This window comes from Artibeus jamaicensis, unplaced genomic scaffold (assembly GCF_021234435.1).
Source record: "Artibeus jamaicensis isolate MK-2021 breed Jamaican fruit bat unplaced genomic scaffold, CSHL_Jam_final contig_76, whole genome shotgun sequence".
Classification (NCBI taxonomy): domain Eukaryota; kingdom Metazoa; phylum Chordata; class Mammalia; order Chiroptera; family Phyllostomidae; genus Artibeus; species Artibeus jamaicensis.
Genome location: NW_026521954.1, coordinates 25,943,374 through 25,964,212, shown reverse-complemented (window position 1 = coordinate 25,964,212; position 20,839 = coordinate 25,943,374). Strand labels below are relative to the sequence as shown.

The window sequence follows — 20,839 nt, the reverse complement described above, 5'->3', positions numbered from 1 at the left end:
ACTCCCAGCACCCACCGCCACCGGTAGGCAGCACCCACACAGCCCACGGACACGCACGGCTCGCCAGACATGGCCCGGAAGCAGTCGGGAGAACCAGGCCCCGGGACGGCCCAAATGCTGGGTGTGGCAGAAAAGGACATCAAACCTGTCAGTGACAACTGGCAGAGAGAAAACTCCACAGAAGTTACCTGTAAAAATAGTATTAAAAACCCACCGGAAACCCTAGAAACACAAATTAGATGCAGTGGAAGGAGGACTGGTGACCTCACGGGAAGGTCAAGCCAGGAAGCCCCCAAACTAGGTCCACAGCTCGGAGGAATGAAGCGCGCAGTGACGACCGGCAGGGCGGGGTCGAGCGGCCCAACACTCATGCAACTGGGGTTTTAGGAGAGAACATGGAGCAGAAAGTGTTTGTAGAATCCTGGCTATTTTTCCAAATGGGATCAAAAATAGTAACCCAGGGATTTCCAAGGTTCCGCAAACCCCAAGCAAGAGAAGTGATCAGAAAGTCACAGCAGTTCACGCGTGTCGGACGCCGCAGACGCTGGGGTGAACACAACCTGTCGGCCAGCCAGAGCGCGAGTGGGCACGAGGAGAACCACGCCCCCTTCCCCTCAGAGCCCCCGAGGCAGGGCACTGGGAACTCCAGAAACAAAAGCGCTGCTGGGCTTGACTCCTGTGCAGCCGCTGCCAGGGACTCGGGATCCCCCCAGGGGCCGCTCAGGGCCCAGAGCTGTGCCTGGGAGCCCCAGGCGGAGGAGGGTCGGCCCCGTCCAGCTGGGTCACCCACCACCCGCAAGGTGCGCTGCTGCGAGGGGCAGAGGCCTGGGGCAGGTGGACTCTCCTCACTCAAGGGCAAACTGCAAACACCCACACCACACAGGTCGCCAGGATACGTTCCCCAGAACATCAGGGGCACTACTACGGTGCTTACTGATGGGACTCGTGTGTAAAGCTGTAAAAATAATTTTAAGTAAAAACACATCAGGACGTTTTCCCCTGGAATCCAAAATCCAGGAGCAGGGCTCGTGGGGGGTTGGGGCGTGAGAGACGGCAGGAGAGGCTCGGCCGCTCCTTCTGGCTGGGGAACTCGTAGCCCCCAGGAACGTACTCTGTCCCTGGGGGGTGCTGAAGGGGGGCAGGAGCCGATGGCTGGAGCATAGGTAGCAGCAGAGCTGAGAGCTCAGGAGCCGGGACAGGTGTTCCTTCGGGACTCCCCCAGCTCACAGAACCTGCTGCTGCTGCTTCTTGGTGGTGGAAGGGGGTGGCCGCAGCTCCCCGGGCCCGTGGGCGAAAGGGCAGCAGGCCGGGGGCAGAGCACAGCCGTCGGGGTGGTGCTCGAAGAACCAGCACAGGCGGGTTTTGAAAGCCTCGGAGAGCAGTCTGCGCTTGGCTTCTGGCCGCTGCGTCTCCTCCCTCCAGTCCCGGAGGCGGACTGTGCCGTTCACAACTGCAGTTCAGAACAGAGCAAGACAGCGGAAAGTTAGCCTGCTCGGCCTGGATTCATCAGCATCCGGGCAGGCGCGAGCCCAGTGTGAGGGGCCGAGCTGGCAAGTAACAGGGGAGGAGAAGGTGAAGGCCCAGTGCCAAGGGCGCAGGAGACTCGGTGTGAGAGCCACCTACATGGCCCTGATTGGAGCAGACAGCCCCACCCGCAAAGGGGTCCTGGCCCTTTGGCCACATCTCATCAGACAGAGGAAACAAGCAAGGCAGGCAGACAAGGGCCTGGCTTCAGGGGCTGCATGGCCACAGCCCCCACAGGTAAACGAGAGTGAGGGTTACGGCCCTGCCAACAGGGGCGAGGGCAGCGGTGGGAGGGACCTGGGTGGCCTGGCCTGGGTGACCTCAGAGCTGGGCAGCTGTGGCCCTGGCAGCAGGCCAGGGCCCCTCAGAGCTGCTCCTGAGCTGTCACCCTGCTCAGCTGAGACGCCCCGTGCACTTGGCCGCTTCCCCGAGAGCCAACACCACTGTGCGAAAGGAGAGCAAAGAAGCCGCACGCCCCGCTTTTCCCTGGAAGCTGTAAAAGCGCCTGGAGCCCAGGCAGCACGGGAGAAATATAGGGGCTTGTTGGATGAACCCGGCTCCCTGATCAGAGCACTGGCATGGGAACCAGGGTGGACTGTGCTCAGACGGTCCCTGCTGGCTGACGTTCGTGAAACGCTGTCCCCTGGGACCAAAGGAAGGAACCGCAGAGGCGTGCTGTGCAGGGGCCACAGAGAGATTTGGCAGGCGGATGCCCACCAGGCAATAGGGCTCCCCCCCCCCCCCGCCCCCGCACCAAGCCTGCTGCTGCGCTGCTCTTCCCGGGCAGCCTCCCTCCCCTGCAAGCCCAGGTTGCTGCGGACCCTCCGGCCGCAGCACAGGGTGGCAATGCCTGTGGGAGGCCCAGACCCCCTCAACGGTGTGTGGAAGGCAAGACTCCCACCAACTCCTGGGTGTGCACCTTAAAAAGGCAAGGAGCCCCTAACAGCCTGGACAGGCACACAAGAAATATGGGCAGGCCCCAGGGGCCGAAGCTGGGCGTGCACCCCACCCTCCAGAGCGATCAGGCCGCCACAGGTGCTAGGACGGTGCCCAGCCAACCCTGCAGCAGCACCTGCACCGTCTGGGGGGGGCCCAGCCGGGACCTCTGGGGCCTGAAAAGAGACAGAGCGGGGGCCCCAAGGCTGGCCGGGACGCCGGTTGGCCACGCACTAAGGACAGGCTCTTGCTCTGCCTCCCGCCCCCTTCCTGGCACGCCCGAGCCGGCTCGAGAGTCAGGCTGCACGCTGCCCACGTGTGCAGACCTGGCCCTGACCTACAGCTGCAGGAACGGCAAGCCAAGCCCGCTGCCGAGTTCTCCCCCACCGGATGGTGCTGGGCATGGGGCGCTCGTGGAGCCTGCCGTGCCGTTTCCTACGGCTTCTGACCAGACATCACGTTCGCCAGAGTGCTGAGAGCTGGCTGAAGACCCTTCTGGAAAAGCCCTGCGCACCACCACCGCCCAGGGTGGGGTAGCTGCTGCCCTCCCACTGCTGCAGGCCTCTGGGTCACAGCCTGGTAGTGCCTGGCGCCTGAGGTGCCCTTCCTTGCCCGGTCGGGGTGCCAGGGGCCCAGCCCGGTGCTTCAGAAGCAGCCCCAGCTCAGTGCATAGCTCCTGCCTGACCAAGCAGGCTGTTTACCTGGGGCTGTGCCCTCCAGCCCCCTAAAAGTGTTCCCAAAAATGAACGTGCCCCTACCCTACGCCCTGCCGTGTAAACTGCACAGAGAAGCAGTCTGATGCATGTTTACGATGGAAAAAAAGATACTAGTTTTCACAGCCAAACAGGAAAAAGCAGCAGGAAAAACTCGCTGCCCCCCGCCCCCGCTGGCAGCGAGTCCCCGAGGATGCAGGCTCGTGGCAGAGCAGCTCCCAGGCCTCCGTGCCATGTGGCCGGGACCCATGGCTCGGCAGCACCACCCTCCTCCCAGCTTCTCCTGGCTAGGGGGGCCGCCCCCCCCCCTGCAAGTACCCGAAGGTGGAGACTGAGGCTGCCGCCACAGTAACAGCGGTGTTTATCACGCTGATGTCAAGATGAAATAAAAACTAACGTTTAGCTCCACAGGACAACCAAGCCACCAAAGGCACTGCCAGCTTGCACACCCTGCTCTCGAGTGCACGCTGGGGTCGGGGGAGTGCTGGAGTGCACACCCTGCTCTCGCACACACACAGGACTCAACTCCCTGGGGAAGTGTTCAGACTGACAGGCGGACAAACACGCCTCCACCAGCCTGCCCAGGAGGAGGGGGAAGGTCGGGCTGAGGGTGGGGAGCAGTCTGAGTCCAGGGGCTCGGGCAGCTGCCCCCACACCCGACCAGACCTTCCGCCCAGCGTGGGCACGCGCTGCCCTGGGGCTGCCCTGGCAGAAGGCAGCACCCTCAGGGCAAACTCCAACTGGAGTCTTTCCAGCTGGGCTCCTCCCCACCGCACCCCCCAAAAAAGAGCCCAGCTGAGGCGCCCGTCCTGCTGTGTAGGACCCACTACAGGATGTGTAGTGTCCTTGGCCGTGTCCAGAGACCCGCACCTTGGCGTGTGGCCGCCAGCACAGCACACACGGTGAGAGCCCTGTCCACAGACAGCGCCTCCCTCTGGGGCTCACTAGTGTCCTTCCTGCCTGCACCCCGGCTCCCTCCACCTGGGACGCCCAGTCTGGCGGGTGGGACTGACAAGTTCAGGAGGACTCGGTGCAATAGCACCTGGGAGACAGGGCTGGGCGATGGACAGCTGCACAGGACGGGTGGTATCCTGAAGGAGACACAGTGGGGCTGCTGTGGGCGGGGCTGCTGTGGGCGGGGCCAGGACTCGGAGAGGGTGGGGAGCAGGTGCCTTGGCGAGGCAACAGGGATGGGGAGGGGACACTGGGCAGGCCACCTGCCACGCTCAGGGAGCTGAGGGGAAGATGGGCAGGCAGGCGAGGCAGGGCAGGCCCCCACCTGCTGGAGGAACGGGGTGTTTCCAGGGTGCGCCCACTCACCTTCGAACACCTGGTGGCGGTTCCTGAGCAGTGTCTGCAGGCCGCCGCACTCCCGCTTCAGTCTGTGCAGAGTGGCCCCGTCCAGCTTGCGGGCCACTTCTGCCAAGGGAAGGCTGGCTGTTGAAACCGGGTTTCCCGAGCAAGGACAAAGAGGTGGTCACAAACCGGTCCCACAGATAGGACACCCTCCCAGTTCTGTGAGCTCAGGTCCCTCCCATACTTCGCAGGGAGGGGCCACAGACCCTGAAACGCAGCAAGCTTCAGTCCACGCTGCACAGCCGGGGGGTGTGCAGGCCCACCCCAGTGGCCAGGAGCTGGCTGCCGACCAGGCCCACTTGGCCTTGCCCAGGCTGGCCCCCACGCTGCAGCTGAGCAGGGCGACCACCCCTCACACACAAAGGGCCGGCAGCTGCCCTTTCAACCTGGCCAACCTCAGGGCCTACCGCTCAGCTGCCCCAAAGCTGGTCTTCGAGGAAGCAGACGTCTAAGGACAGAACGGAGCCCTGCCCCCACTGCCACCTCAGCTACACGCCCTCTCACTTCTGCCTTTACCCAGCTGTCAGCTCGGGGACACAGCCCCCACTCTGTGTGCCCCTCAGCCGTGCCGTGCCGAGGAGAGACCCCAGGCCTAGGGACAGACCCACTCTCACATCTCACAACCACAGAGGGCCCCATGCCTAGAGCCAGTAGGGAAGGTGGTCCCTCATGCCCATATCCAAACAGGGGACGGCCACCTGTGGGTGGGAACCAGAGGCCCAGAGGCCCAGGACGCACCTGTGCCTCTCCAGGGCATGCTCTCCCCACCTTGGGGCAGCTAGAGGCCTCAGACCAGCCCCGGACCGGGGGAGACAGCACCCCAGCTCCCAGATGTCAGCAGTGGGTGGGGGACAAGAAATGACACCGAGCCCCAGAACCCTCTACCCCCAAACCTGCGGAGGAGCCCACCTTTGCTCGCGAGGACGGCTGACATCCCCAGGGGTCTGGCCATAGAGAGAGCAGCCTGGGGACGGAAGGCCAAACCCTGTGCTCAGAGGCACTGGGAGGTCTGGGCTCCAGGCCCACCCAGTCTGCCTTCCTAACTCTGGCCCCGCCTCGGTGGGGTCCACCCAGAACACCCGGAGGCACCTTGGGCTGCCTGCAGTTATAGGGGGCCAGGGCCGTGCTGGCCTGGGCCACTGTAAGGTTCCCGGAGGGTCCCCTGACCAGACTGGGAGGCTCAGGTGATTCCTGGAGAAGGGGACACACTCAATGGTGCTGCCACATCACAAGGCCACAAGATGAGAGAGACGTAGACCAATTCCAGAACAGCCATGGCAGAGGAAGACCAGGCTTGGGGCAGAGAAGGGCCCATCGCTCCCTCCTCACTAGCCCGTCCCACCCACGGGTCCAGCCAGGCACAGTCCTGATCAGGGGAGGGAGGGAGGGAGGGAGGGAGGGAGGGGAGGGGTCCTGGATTTTGGCCAGTGACCCCAAACCTCAAAAGGAGAGGGAAGGGAACTTAAGGGGAAAAAGGGGGAGGGAGTTTGAGGAACAAGTATGAATGACACAGAGATGAGGACTGGGGGGGGGGGAACGGGAGGGAGGGGGGAGACCGGGCGGGGGGGGGAGAGGAAAAAAAAATGTACTTGAAAAGTAACCAAATAAAAAAAATAAATAAATAAAATTTGTAGATTGTCACAAAAAAAAAAAGCAGGGCTCAGGCTGGACCAGGATCAACGGTCCCACAGCACCACCTGGTGGCCAGCTGAGGTCCTCGTGAGCAGAGGATCAGCAGGAGGAAATGGGTCCTTTCCTCCTGCTGATCCTTAGGGGGCTGGGACCCAGAACCTCCCTCCGGGAATCGCAGCGGGAAGCATCCTTAGACTCTGCTCTGGGATGCCGCACTTCACCACAGCACCCCCGCTCCCACCATGAGAACAGCAGGGCACTGTCCCCTCTTCTCACATCTCACTGGCATGTGGGGGCCTTCGAGTCATGAAATCTCACCACAGACGGCAGGGGACAGGGCGTCCCTCCCACACCGGGCACCTGCGTTCCGCTTGGGTGAGTTCACAGACTGAACACGAGTTGCTGCAGACCAGAGAGCCCCCTCACCTGTTCCATTTCGGTTCTTGGCGGCCCCACCTCCCCAGGGAGGGAGCTCCAGCGAACCCAGGGAGGGGCGTCTGAGCGGCAAGCCCGAGCTAGCGTTACCACCGCCTGATTACCATGCATCCTGCAGAGAACCGCCCTCGACCCTGTGTCTGAATCGGCTCTAAGGCAGATGGAAGCCCACGGGCACCCGGGGTGGTGCGGCCGGTTACCTCCTCCATGCCAGGTGTCCGCACTCCCATGGCGAGGGCCCCGGGGGTTGGGCTGCTTTCCGCCCAACAGCAGGTTCGCCACTTGCAAAACCACCTGGTCAATGAACTCGCGAGGGAGGGAGGCGCAGTTCCGCACAGGCTCCACTTTCTCTCTAGGGTGAAACCCAGGCAGCCAGCGGCCTTCTGCCCCGGGGTCCAGGGCCCCGCAGCCGTCCGGACGACCACAGGGGCTGAGGCTGCCGGCAGCAGCCCGGGGTGGGGCAGGGGGAGGCCCCCGGACAGGTGGGCTTGTGGGGCGGCCCCGCCGGCTGTTGATGTACTGGGTTCTCTGCTCGTCAATGGAAACCTCGGCGGAGAGCGGGTACGTCCGGGATTTCCCGATGAGACAAACCTGCATTCGAAATCGCACAGTCAGGCTCCTATGGCTCGTGAGCGGCACCTTCCCTGGAATTCTGCTCTGGCACACAAGTTCCAGAGAAGCCGTGGCTACAGCCGCAACAGAAACCCCAACTTTAAAAAAGAACACCCGTACCAATGATGCGGCAGTGATGGCATGAGACCGCTGACCGCGCAGACCCACGCAGCGGTAGAACAACCGTGCCCTGACGTCCGTGCCACTGCGCCTGTCAGCCGCCCCGCCGCAGACGCCCAGTCACCGTGCACGTCCCGCCCCACGTGGACCCTGACGGCTACCACGAAGCTTTCAGGGGGAGGGGGCAGGGGAACAAGCCACCTCTCTACCAGCCTCGCCAGAGCAAGGGCAGGTGTGCAATTTCTGAGGAGCGCCAGGTACCACCCAGGCACACGGCCCGAGCGCAGCATCCCCGCGCTGCTTCCTCCTCGCGCAGACACTACAAAGCTGGGAGGAGTGTGATCACGTCAGAGCCGCCCCTCACGGTGCCCCGGCACCCTGTGTGACATCGGGCAGCTGACTTCACTGTGCGTGCGCCAGGCAGGTAGCTCCCACGATCGGTCCGCTGTGCGCGGACTCCGAGGCCTGCAGGAGACCTCCACGTGGCTCCGGGCAGCACGGGCACCCCCACAGCGAGGGACCCGAAGCCCACAGTGGGCCTGGCCCAGCACCAGGATGCCTGATGGAGTCACAGGGAGGGGCCGGCCAATTGTGTTTCAGGGAAGTCTGGAGCAGTAAGGCTTTCAACGAGAAAACTTAAAATTGTCCTGAACTTCCAAACAGCCTTTCATTTCAGCCAATTATCTTCGAATCTGGGGAGCTGGAGCTTGGCGTGATCAGACTCTGGAGAGGGAATGAACGAGGGCTTGGCGAGGGTTCCTGCGGAGCTCCCTGGAGAAGGAAGCGCTGGGACGTCCCCGAGGAAGGGCACGGCAAGAAGCCGTCCTTCAGATGGACAAGGGTGACCTGGGGGAGCGTCTGCTCGGGAAGGAGCGCCCAGACCCCAGCAATGACCAGGATGGGGAAACTGGCGCAGGTGCCTCCAACGCCACGCTCTCCCTCCTCAGTGTCCTTTATGGCTCTGCGACCTGGCCCTGAGCTTTGCACCCAACGCCACCACGCCACCCAGGAGAACACCCAGGACGCACCCTCTTGGTGGACGGGATCCTGAGGCAGTCCTCCTCCACGCAGAAGCCGCAGGCGGCCCCCACCTCCCGGATGAAGTCCAGGTAGCCGCGGTACTGCGTCTGCGTGCTCTGCCTGCGGCGGTACTTCCCCGCGAAGTCAAAAAAGCAGCAGGGAAGGACGAAGAAGCAGCAGCGGTAGGAAGACCTGCGAAAATGCCCACAGGCACAGAGACCTGAGTCAGAAAAGCGGGTTCCTCAGAGGGACCTCGGCAGCCAGCCACGTGGCACGGTGACTCCGGAAACACACCCCGAGTGAACCCAGCTCCCCCCACCCAGCCTAGAGACAAGGCGGCACGGTCGAGGTTTCCGATGGACCGCATCACTAATGACTCATGTAAAAGCTCTTCCCATCACAGCTCGCTCCTGCGGCTGCCAGTGGGGCTCCGAGGGCTCGGCTGGGGGACCGAGGTCTGAGGTGGGTGCAGAGCAGATTGGATCTGCCCCCTGGCCCACGTGGCCCCCTGGAGCTGGAGCCGGGCACAAGAGACCCTGACATGGGCGTGAGGCCGCCTGATGACAGACACGGCTGCCAGAGTCTTTGCGGTGATGGGCTTTCTCTGGGGACAAACCCCCTATGAAAACAATGGAACACTTCCGACAAAAAAATGACGCGTCTCTCGGTGCTGGCAGAAACACCACGTGAACCTGTGCAGGTGATTTGGTTTCCTGTCCCCACAACCTGACCCATAAAACAGGTGGGTTTCCGATGTCACCCACAGTCAGCACGCTGTCACTCCAGGCCGCACCTCCAGGGCTCAGTGGCCACTGTTCCACAGGGCAGCGCCCTGCTGCCGTCCCCCTCACCTGGCCGCGATGACAGGTATCCAGGGCGTGAGCTCATCCGAATGGTTCCCGAGGACCCAGTCAACACCAGGGAAGAGGGTCTCATCACTGGGTGTGATGGCGCCTTCCTAAAAAGACAAGACGGAGCTTTAGTAAAGACACGCGGGGAAGGGGGGAGGGTGGGGAAACGGCCCAGCCCTGAGGGAGGCGGCACTGAGAGTCCGACCCTTCTCTAAGCTAATGGCCTGCTGGCAATTACAAATGGGCTGCTTCACAGCAGGATAAAAAGGCACCGCAGGGGAGAGGGGCCCCGGGAAGGGCTTCTCCTTGGGCAGAAATGGCCGTGAGGGGGGCACCTGCTGTGCGGGAGGCCGGGCCGACCCGAGTGTGCGGGGCTCCTGCCCCATTTGTTGGCTACAACCCCACCGCCTTCTGTAACAACGTGGCTCGCAGGCACGCTCCCCGGGCTGATTGCTTGTGAAGTTAAGGTTTAGAGTGTGCTCTTACGATTTAAGGACTTCGAACACTGGCCTGTCTACTAAAGAACCAACCATCAATCACTGAAATCAGGTGCCTCAGCAGTGAATCTGTCCTTCAAAACCGAAAAGCGAAAAGACTATGTAACTATTCAACACATCCCCGATTTCGAGGTTGAAGAATGAACTCAGGGAAGCAAGCAGCGAAGTCGGTCCCCGAGGGAACAGACGAGGAGACCCTCGGCGACACTCACTGGCTCTCAGGGCCCGGCCACTCCCCGCAGGGCCCTCAGAGCAGAGCCCTGCGGCCAGGACGCAAAGCCAGGCTTTCAGGACTCCGGCAGCTCTGCTGCTGAGCGAGGGGTTCGACGCCCACCCGTGCATTGCACGCTGAGAACAGCACCGCGCCGCCGGCTCGCACCGCATCCAGCTGTGTGCAACACGCACCGCGCTTAGGGCCGACTCTCACGCATGAGGTATCCTTACTTTTCCGTCAAAGACTTTGAAACAGTGCGTGTTATACACGGCAACACGCCTGCGGCAGGCCCACAGGGGGACCCCTGCCCGCGCCGGGGGCCAGCACCCTCTCCCCAGCCTCACGAGAGGCTCTGGGAAGTACAGCGGTTCATCCCCTCCCTACACTTCGGATTGCTCAGACCGACGGGAAGGGTCTGGTCAGTGTCTGACTGGCCACCGCGTGCACGCACACACACGGACACACACACACACACACGCACGCACGCACGTTAAATCAGCCGGCACAAGGGGAGACCCGTGAAGAGAGCGAATGGGCGGAGCCGGTACCTCTAAGCGAGTCTGTGGCCCGTACATGTCCCAGGTCCTCCTCCTCCGGACGTCGATCCCTCTGCCGGGGTGCTGGGCAGTTTCAGAAAACAGGTCACGTTCAGTGTGTCCCAATCAACCAGCACAGCCAAACTGAAGTCTCGGCTGTGGCCCCAGCGAGAAGCACGAGACCCCCGCAGCAGCCCCAGGGGCACCAGCTCTGCCTCTCCGCTGCCCACCACAGACGCGCTGGCCAGGCCCAGGCCGGACCCCACACCCCGCTCACCGTTGTGAGTTCTCAACATGAGGACACCGAGTCGAGGGGACGGGACACCCAGGGGCTGGAGCCCCAGGAAACAGCCCCCTCTTCCTGCTCAGCAACTGAGCCTCGTCCTCCCGCAGGGTCTCCCCCAGCCCAATGGACCAGGGCAACCAGGGGTTTATTTCCCGACCCAGCCGTCCCTGTCATGCACACCGCCCCACTTCTAAGTCCCTGCCCTACGTGCTCACACCCACAGACAAGCCCCCACAGGGTCCCCCCAGCGAGCACCAGCCTGTCTGACCGCCAAGGCAGAGGCTGTGGTTGGGGGACCAGCTTTGGGGTCACCACTGGCTTCAATCCCAGCTGTCCCCTTGAGTCGGAAGCCACTAAGCCCCCCGCTGGCTGCACCAGGTGGCCCGGTGACCAAGCCCAGTGCTGCCCTGAGGGCTCCCTGCCTTCACCCCCGACCAGACCACAGTTGCTGCCCACGGTGGTCGCTGCCCACGCGGCTGAGCTCTGAGCCAGAACCGAAGCTCTTCCAGGGCAGAGCCCGCCTTCCCGCCCTGAAGTGGTGCGTTTGCCACAGGACATATCTCATGGCAACACGGGGGCCACTGAAGCCCGTCGTTTCCTGGGCGCCCACGCACGTCCCCGAGATCACCTGTCCCGTGCCAACGACACGCTGTCCCTCCTCCCGGGGGGTGAGCCGCCCCCTGCAGAGCAGCAGAGGCTGTTGCAGCCGCCACTCTGACTGACCCCGAGTCCAGACCGCACCCACAGACAGCGCTGCGACCCTCACGCTGACCAAAGACCCGGAGAGAAAGTTCTGGAAAGGGCTCCAAGCCGGCCTCACCCCCTCGCTGCTCAGGATGTGCACCAGGAGCCCGTTGCCGCAGCCCAAGTCCACGAAGGACTGCTTTGCAGTCTCGCCCCGCGCAGCTCTCTCCTCCTCCCACAGCACCTGGGGGACGGAGCGCGGCAGTCGGCGCGGAGCCCACACGGGGCGGGGGGGGGGGGGGGGGGCCCAACTCGTGCTTGGGACAGGCAGGGAGGCTGCTCTGGGGCCCTGGGCTTCCGCGCCGGCGATGTGCAGGGGGGCGGGGGCTGGGACAGGGCACCGGCCCCACTCGTTGGACACTGCAGGGGCAGTGGGGCCGCGGGGGCTGCCTTCGCTGTACCCTCCACATTCTGTGCACATTACCAATCAAAACAAAATCACACTGCTTCTAAATGACTAAGAACTGCGGTGGACAGGAAACTGGAAAATGGCAGTTCAATACTCTCCTAAATATGACAGGAAAGTCGAGACTAGTGAGTTGAGGGCAGGTCCAAATGCAGCGGGGGCACCAGCCAGCTCCCGGCAGGCCCCCCCCCCCGCCCATGCCGGCCCGCACCCACCCCCCGATGGGTAACATCAGAAACACTGGCTCAGCTTCGAACCCTATAGTCAGGCTGCCCTGTTCACGCTTGTTCACGCGTGTTCACACTCGTGTGAGGCTGGAAGCCGTGATGTGGGCAGCCAGCCTGGGTGCCCTGAGATGGGGTCTGAGAGGCGCTGCTCACTTCGGGGCGTCTGCCAGCAGGTGCCCCGCCCCCCGCCTCCACGTGAGCTTGGATGAGACACGGTCATACCAGCAGGTAGGCGGCAATCGCCACGTCTTCATACACAAACTTCTCAGGATCCGTCACTTCCGGCCACACCTAGGGAATGTCAAGAGCACGCATGTTTTTCTCCCACTCTGACCGTGTCGCAGTTCGTAACAACTCCCATGAGGTGCAGGTCAGAATGGACCATCAGACCGTAGGTTTAATAAGATACACTGGTTCCAAGGATGGAAGTCCGCACTCCTTCAACAGGACACCTGCAGACTCCCGGGCCCCAGCCCCACCCGTGTGCAGCACTGCCTGTGTCAAGCAACACTGCCCAAGGCCAGTCCCTGCGGCCAGGACGGTGCGTGCACGAGGCATGGAAACGAGGGGACCGGCCGTCACACAGGAGGACACCCAGCTACACAGCCTGCTCACCCATGGGGGGGGGGAAGAATGTCACACAAGAAACGAGGGCAGATGGGGAGCAGGGTCCAGAGGCCCCTGCGCTGGTCCTCCGGCCTTTGGTGAGTGGCTGTCACTTCCCAGAGCACGTCCCTTAGCCGTCTGTCCCCACTGTGTTGCCTGGCACCAGGATGACCTGCAGATGCTTTGAAAACTGCACCACAGACGTGTAAGCGGGGGTCTCACTGTCAACGCCAACACCGCGCAGAGCGGGCGGCTGGCAGCGGGGGGCAAGCCAGCGGCCGACGCCAAGTGTGCACATCCACTCCGGTCAGAGTGGACTGGACAGCCACCGCGCTCAGGGCGACTTCCAAAGCCGGCCAAAACGTGACAGTCCCCGTGGGAAGGCCCTGGGCAGTTACCAAGCTACACGGCTGGGGCCCGGGAGACAGTGGAGCCCAGGCTGGCCGGGCCCGGGGCCTGCAGAGGGTTGGGCAGGAAGCAGGGCTCTCGCCCCACGCCTGTGACTCTGGGCGCTTTGTCACACATCAACAGGTGACTAGAAGAATGAGTGGCGGGTGGAGTCATGGCGGCTGCTCGGAGGAGGGAGGGGGTGTGAACCAGGGCCCCCTTCTTTCCACACCTAGGACGCTGAGTTACGTCATGTCTTGGACAGGAAGGACGTGTGATAAAGTTTACCTTTTTGTAAATATATACTTGTGTGCTTTAATTTTCCATATATTTTCTTAAAACACCTTAAAGTTCCTACCAGAGTTATGGTAATTTAATAACTAACTTAATGTTTTCCCTCTTGTTCCCTTCAAGAAAATATCAGTGACGTGCAGATATATAAACTCTTCCCCACACACAGCTGTGGACATGCTGGTGGTCCGCACCCCTCAGCACATTGCGCGTGGCTGCACGGGGGGCAGGGCCACACAGTGGGGGTGGGGGGTGCAGCCAGGGCGTGCGGACTAAATGCCGGCACCTGTGGGAGCTGCTGGGGTGCAGGACAGCAGCCCCACCTGCGCCTCGTTTAAGCCGGGGGTGGGGGCGTCCCCAGACTCACCTTAACCATGTCCTTATACTTGTCCTTGAGCACCTGGTAAGTCTGGCTGTACTCCAGGACAGGGATGAGGGACAGGGTGCTTTTAAACCCGCTCCCCTTGCTCTCCACGGACCAACGGGCCAGCCTGGCCAGCAGCTGGCGCCCCAGCCAGCTGGGTTTGGGGTAAACAATCCCGTCCGAATGCCATCTCTCTGGACAGAAAATCAAAACAGATATGAACCTTTAAAAACAAGAGAGACATCAGTAAGCAGAGCTGGTCTCAATTCTTGTTTTTAAATTACACATTTATCTACCAAAGGGAAAGAAGGCAGCTAGGTTATTTTACCCAAAACTCAAGATTGAAACATGTTAGTTTTCATCTCAGAGAAAAACACGTGTAAGAGGCAGAAAGACTCCTCCTCCCACGGACACTGTTCAAGCACGTCACATGCCCCTCGGGCCGCCCAGACAGACAGACTACAACCAACCGAGGTCCCCCTTCTGCTTCCCCCGGGTTCTGAACCCCCGTGGATTTCCTGATGTTTCTGTTCTTTACTCACTCTCACACGTGCAAGTGAAGCGTGAGCGTACTGGCTGACCCAGTAGTTACTGGCCAGAAAGTTGAGTGCCGAGCCGCAGAGCTGGGGACACACGCGCCACCCCCTGCAGCACCCAGGTCCCTTTCGCCGGCACAAGAACAAGGTGCAGCTGTGGCTCCCGCCCCGGCTGTCGCTGCTCTGCCCCGGCTCATGGGACACCTGATCCCGTGACCAGCAGGCCAGACCACCACTCTCTCGAGGCTACAACTCGGGCAGCCAGAGAAAAGTGGGGCGTGAAGCCTGCTGGGCTTCCACAGAGGTGGCGGGGGCCTTCAGGACAGGCAGAAGCCCAGGCGGCTGGAGAAAGGGGGCAGAGCTGGGGGCAGGCACAGGAACAGTCGGCCTGGCAAGAGCAATGACTGTCAGACTTTGTCACCATGTGCATCAGAGGGACACAATCCACTCCCATAAGAGGTACTGGCTCTCCACTGAGACATACTCTAGGTGGCTGCCATGCAGGAGGGACCCGGGAAGGACAAGGACACCAGATGCTCAGCTCTCCCATCCCTTCACCTGGGGAGCTCTCCTGCTCCGGCTGGTGCCCCCCAGAGGTCCCCACACTGCTCCCTCGTCCACTCAGGCCTCCCCCCCTTTGGGGGTCCGCGCCCCGGGGGCCTTCTGCACCCTCCCTCCACCTGCCGGCACAGCACTGCCCTTGCTAATGAGGGAACGTGGCAGCAGGGGCCCGCTGCATCTCTAGATCCTCTCCACAGTCCTCGGCACTAACTGGTGCTGGAGCCTCGCTCGCCCCCACCCCCTGGGGCGCAGCACTCCCTGCTGGCCCACGTGAGCGCACCGGAAAAAAGGGCTGCGGGACAGGCACGGTGCCCTGGGCAGCCCAGAAATACTCCCTCCAAGCGTGTCAGCTTGCAACATGAAGCCCAGGCCCTGCTCAGCAGCTTCGTTGTGAAACCCATTTTTGGGGGGTGGGAATACTGAGGGCCTCCAAGGCTAGACTATGTCACCAAAGTCACGCTGCCAGTGGGGAAAAACAAGTGCACCTGACCCCAAACCGAACCCCCCCCACTGCACTCGGCTTCCACAGAACCAGGTGCAGCTGCTCTCTGGTCGACAGGCTCCCCAAGACTGTTCTAGAGTGTGCAGACTGGGTGTGGCTCTCAGGAAACCGTGAGCAACCAGCAAGTTTACCCTTTTCATTAAAAAAATACCAAATGGGAGTACACCATGTTCTGACCTTCTGAAAAGCCCCGATACCACCACACAGAACCACGGGAGCTTGTGAAACTGCATTTCCAAACACCCACTGCACCTAAAAATCACAGGGCCTCGGCAGGAAACAAAAAGAAGCCCACACTTGGTCCCCTTGGTGGAGTTATAAGAAGTAACCAAGTAACGAGAGGATGAGTTTACTCGAATTCATTGCTAAACGAAGCCCTATGTGGAATGCAGAGACTGACGACTCCCACTGGGCAGTGACCACACCACACAGGCCAGGCACCAGCGGAACACGCACCACGGAAGCAGCGGGGAGACACGTTCCCACAAGCCTAACCCCCCAAAGGGCAGCCCCTCGAGCGCCTCAGTGGCCCAGAACCAGCAGCTCCTGGAAAAAGTGACTGAACCGCTCAGGAGTCCATCCCCCAGCTCTCACCATCCTTCTCTGCTGCGACTGAGCTGAATCTGATACACGTTGCTCATCTTAACCTTTAAATTCCCTTCGTCATCTTCTTCCAGAGGTAAAAACGTTACCATCCCACTGAGGACATCTGGGGGGAAAAGAAAAAGGTGACAGATTAAAGCTTAGTTGAGTGTCTTAACAGAAGTGGTGTTAAAAGTATTAAAAACAGTAGCAAAATGGATGGTGTGTTGTACCTTCAGCCTCCCAGGGCTTCCCTGCCCCACTTATAACAGGGGCGGGACAGACAGGCCCTCTCGCCCTGCTCCGGGCGGCCCCTGAGCCCACGCCACACTGGGCACACAGCAGCCATGCTCAGCAGGGGCGGCCCTAAAACCCGCACGTCCGGTCGGCCAGCACTAACTCCGGGTCAGTCCATGGCAGCCAATTCACTGCCACAGGAACCTCCAGAGTGCAGTGCAGTGTGAGGTGAAGAAAGAAACTTCACTCAGTGCAAAGCGGCTCAGGTGTGATGCGGTGCAGCTATGAGAACAGCACAGCTGGGGCCCCTCTCCAGCCAGATGGCTCTGCTCTGGGGCCCGCCGATAGGTCTGCACCCGCTCACCTGCCCCTCTGATGAGACAGCTCTGGCGTTTCAGCTCAGCCAGGAAACAGCAATCTCATCGTCAGAAAGACGAAAAGCCCTCACTGGCCGGGGAGCTGGCTTACATAGACGGAAGTTTCCACCCCTGGAACCTCACTGGTCTGTCCTCATGCAAATGAAGACTCCAAATCTCCATAACTTGATTGGTCCACAAGGCACTGTGTGCTGTCCTGGATGGTCATAACACATCCACTCTAATAGGTCAGAGCAGCATTTGGTTGGGGAAAGCCTCATCCTATTGGCTGAAATAGGATCCCAGGGGCTCCTGTATCAGGGCTGCGCTGGTGGCAGGAGCCAGTGCAGGCGGCTCCAGGTGTGCAGTTTGGGTGAGAGGCCCCTGGGCACAAGTAGGTGCTAGGCTCTGGTGTTGTTTAATTCAAGCCCAGTTGGCCTGTAGGCACCCTCCTTGGTGAGTATCTTCTTCCTCAGGGTCCACACTCACCAGGGAAAGAAGTGTAGCTCTGCCTCTTCTCAGGGAAGCCAATGTGAGAACGCAGCTGGTGAAAGCTGGAAGGCCTCCTGAACTAGCCTGGGTGTGCGGGCCAGAGAGGGCCTGCTGGGGCAGGGTCGCCTGCACGGGTCTTACAGGTCCACCGAAGCAGACGGTGCTGAGATGGGGAGGTGCGCACCTACCGGGATGTAGCATCACTGCTTGGGCAGACAGCACAGCCTCCTGCAGGTGTCTCCGCCCTAACACCCAGAACCTGTGACTACCTCCTACCATGGCAAAAAGTGACTTTGCCACTGCGGTTCAGGTTACAGACTTCAGGCGAGGGAGCGTGCAGGTGGGCTCCACTGAGCCATCACGGGAGCCCTGGAAGCCGAGAACCTCCTCCAGCTGGAGGCAGAAGCGGTGCAGAAGGGGAAGTCAGAAAGGCTCCAAGCGTGAGGAGGGTCGACACCAGCCAGCTTTCCGGTGCAGGGAGCTAGCCTGAGAGCCCTCCTGTGGGCTCCCCCAGGAAGGGCCTTTTCACGAACCCCTTTACCTGCTGGACTCCTGTCTGCTGTTCTCCGTGTCCCCCAAGCCTTCCAGGCACCACCCTACCAATGACCATCCTCCGTATATGACAATACATTGCTATGCGCCCCCTCAGACAGTGAAAAAGCTCCTACGTTCCTAGGACGCCGCAAAGGAACTGTCACGGTTGGGTACCTTCTGTGCCTTCTCACTGATCTGGGCTTCCACGAAGGCTTTTTAACCTAACTGCGTCCTCTGGCAGAGTCCCTTGACCAAACTCGAGCCAGCCTCCTCTGGGCCTTTCTCCATTCGGCCTCAACGCTGGCGCATTAAACACTTAAACAAACGTTAATATGATTTCTAACAGCTGTAAGCTGCATCTCGAGGATGACCCGAGGCTCCCTTTAAATGCCTTCCAGGGAAAATTCAAGACAAAAGAAAGGACTCTTCCAGCCCATCTCCTCTCCTCTGTGGGAGGGTAGGAGCCTGGCTTCTAGATGCTCCAGTTAGCAAACCCAGGTGGGTTTCGCGTGCATCAACGTCCATCCGCTCACTCTCCCTTTAAAACGCCTGGTCACACAAATCCAAGCGTTTGGAGCAATCTGGACTCGTTTCCCTGTTGCATTTTAAACTCTGTCCTTGCCCCGTTAACTCGCGTCCGGTTTTGTTTATCTGGACACCTCCCGGTATCAGAAATACCCCTACCTTGCACGACGATTTCCCTTCTCGGAGCAGCAAGGGGGCAATGCGGGCTCCTTTTCGGGATGATGGTTCTGAGAACCACGTCGAGTTCGCGCTGAGTCTGTGGCTGCAATCCTGCCCCTGAGCCTGTGAGGAAGGCCAACAGCTCCCGATGGTCGCCAACGAGGCCTCGGGAGAAATAGTCCCAGAAAGAATCCAGCTCCGAGGAGAAGTCGCCCTCCCCGCCTCCAACCTCGTTGGGCTGTCCCGGGGCTCCTGCGAGCAGAGGCACTGCGGCTGCTTCCCTCCTGTCCTCGCCTTGGTGGCGTTGGCCCAGGGGCTCCTCAGGGCCTGCACTCGGCCTGGGGCTCGGACAGTCCTGGAGGGAACATGGACCACGTCCCGATCCCTCCTCGGACACGCATCCCGCCGCAGCCCGAGCCTCCTGCTCCGTCCGAGGTAGGGCAGCGTTCCGCCGAGCCTCCACGCGGACGCCACACAGCCGCCGGTTGGCCACCTGCGGCCTCTCCAGCCACACAGCCACTGCTGCCCAGAAGCCACCCGGGAGCAGTGTACCGGGGTCGCGCACCGCGACACGGCCCACCTCCGCCATGGTCAGTCTGAGCCAAGAGCCAGGCGGCGGCTCGCGGCGATGACGAAAGGCGGCGCGGACATGACGTCATGGGGCGGGACGCTGGGGCAGAGCAGGAGAGGGGCGGGGCGGGGGCGGGGCGGGGCGGGGCGGGGCGGGGCCCGGGCCCGAGCTAGAGCACTCGCTGCTCCGATTCCCTGGCTGGATTGCTCTGCGGAGTTCTCGGCTGAGGAATTTAGCCTTTGCTTCATCCTGGGGGGATTGATCCATTGCAGGCGCGTTGGTGCCTCATAGAAGCATGATCAGAGCTGAGCTTTGGAGAGTCCGGAGGTGGCGCATTTACGAAATCCTAAGGACCAACCAGGCATCCGACGTCGAGCTGTCTCCAGTATTGATGACTTAAGATCAAGGAGCCCGAGTTTGTGAAAGTTCAAGATGACGCCTCTTATGGAAGCTCGTTCCCCTCATTCTTATGTGGGAGAGCCACAGCGTGCGCTCCTGTGCCCCAGTGCAGCCCTGGCTGTCTTACGTCAGCTGTCACCTGCGATAGGGAAGGGTGGGCGCTATCAGTTGAAGCCAACCTCACAGGCACACTTTACAGAAGCTAGTGATGAAACAAAACGTCAGAGATTCGTCATCCTTTTGGTACATCAGTGCCTGGGGGGCGCGGGTTTCGTTCCCAGATGGTGTCTGTGAGAACCAGAGTAAGTCAAAACTAACTCAGAGCATGCGATTTATCAAAAAGCGGGCCACATGTCTGGAATAAATAAGATAAATGAGTGATAGAACCTCAGAGACACACCTGCTCCCTCGGGCCCTTTCAGTCTTTGATTACGCGACGGCCTGTCCCTGAGTTTTTCTAGGGCAGCCATAAGTTACCAACAAACTGGTGGCTTAAAACAACAGGAAGCTATTCTCTTACAGTTCCGAGGGCTCCGAGGGGGAATCTGCTCCCTGCCTCTCACTCCTGGGGCTCGCAATCAATCGGTAGCTCTCCTTGGCTAGCGGCCACATACCTCCCATCTCTGCCTCATGGCCACAGGGCTTTTTCCTTGTGCTTGTTGTCTCTTCGGCAAAAATCCCATTTCCAAATACGGTCCCAGGTACAGTACATAAGGGCTTTGACATCTCTTGCTGGGGGTTGGGGGCATAATTCAGTCCCCTATACTGTCCAAATAGGTTTAACGTAGTTGGGCCAGCCAAAGGATTAGTAATTATTTACAAATCTTACTGGTTGTCTATGTACATGGGCTATGCATACATTTGAGTTGGTCAAAAAGTTCACTTGTTTTTTTCCCCATAAGATGGCTCTAGTAGCACTTGGTTGTCTTTAAGTCCATTCAAAACAATTTTGTTAGATTGTATTGTGGAAGCTGTCATATCAGTGTGCATTTAAGAAAAACATCAGAATTGGTGAATTTTCATGTAGCCATCTTAATACAGAAGATGGAAGAAAATACACCACATTTTCGACATAGTATGCTTTATTATTCCAAGAGGTAAAAACACAACTGAAATGCAAATAAGGATTTGTGCAACGTATGAGGAAGGTCTTGTGACTGATCAAATGTGTCAAAAGTGGTTTGTGAAGTTTTGTGCTGGAGATTCTCACTGCACAATGCTCCACCATTGGGCAGACCACTGAAGGTGACAGCGATCAAATTGAGACATTAATTGAGAACACTCAATGTTATACCATGCAGGGGAGAGCCGACATCCTCAAAATGTCCAAATGTGTCTTTCATTTTACAGAATTTTTGGGCAACCCAGCCCGCTCTTTGGCTAATCTCTTGGCTGCCGTAAGCACAGCCAAGAGCAGCATTTCACCAGGGGGTTAGCAACTCATGGGAAAGGCTCATCGATTCAGGGCACTAGCATTAGACTGGGTATTCTGGCCTGTTAGTTGATCTCAGGATGCAAAGTGCTTTCGTTTTTTCATTTGGTTTAGTATGTAACGTCCCTAATCAAAACAGGAGCCAAACAAGGTGTCTGCTCTGATTTCTCCTCAAACATCTTGTCTCTTGGGCTCT

At 60.2% G+C, this 20,839-nt stretch overlaps 1 protein-coding gene across 1 annotated transcript; it reads right to left on the bottom strand.

The window, feature by feature from the left end:
• Positions 1-207: 207 nt before the first annotated feature.
• TRMT44 (tRNA methyltransferase 44 homolog) lies at positions 208-18,854 on the bottom strand. Its single transcript, XM_037126923.2, has 11 exons — positions 18,242-18,854; positions 15,951-16,065; positions 13,761-13,980; positions 12,332-12,400; positions 11,553-11,660; positions 10,459-10,530; positions 9,200-9,306; positions 8,357-8,540; positions 6,797-7,187; positions 4,494-4,610; positions 208-1,450 (listed from the first exon to the last, which is right to left on the bottom strand). Exons 1-11 carry the CDS (start codon positions 18,828-18,830, stop codon positions 1,224-1,226), a joined length of 2,199 nt encoding a protein of 732 aa, XP_036982818.2. The 5' UTR covers positions 18,831-18,854; the 3' UTR covers positions 208-1,223.
• Between the last annotated feature and the right edge of the window lie 1,985 nt (positions 18,855-20,839).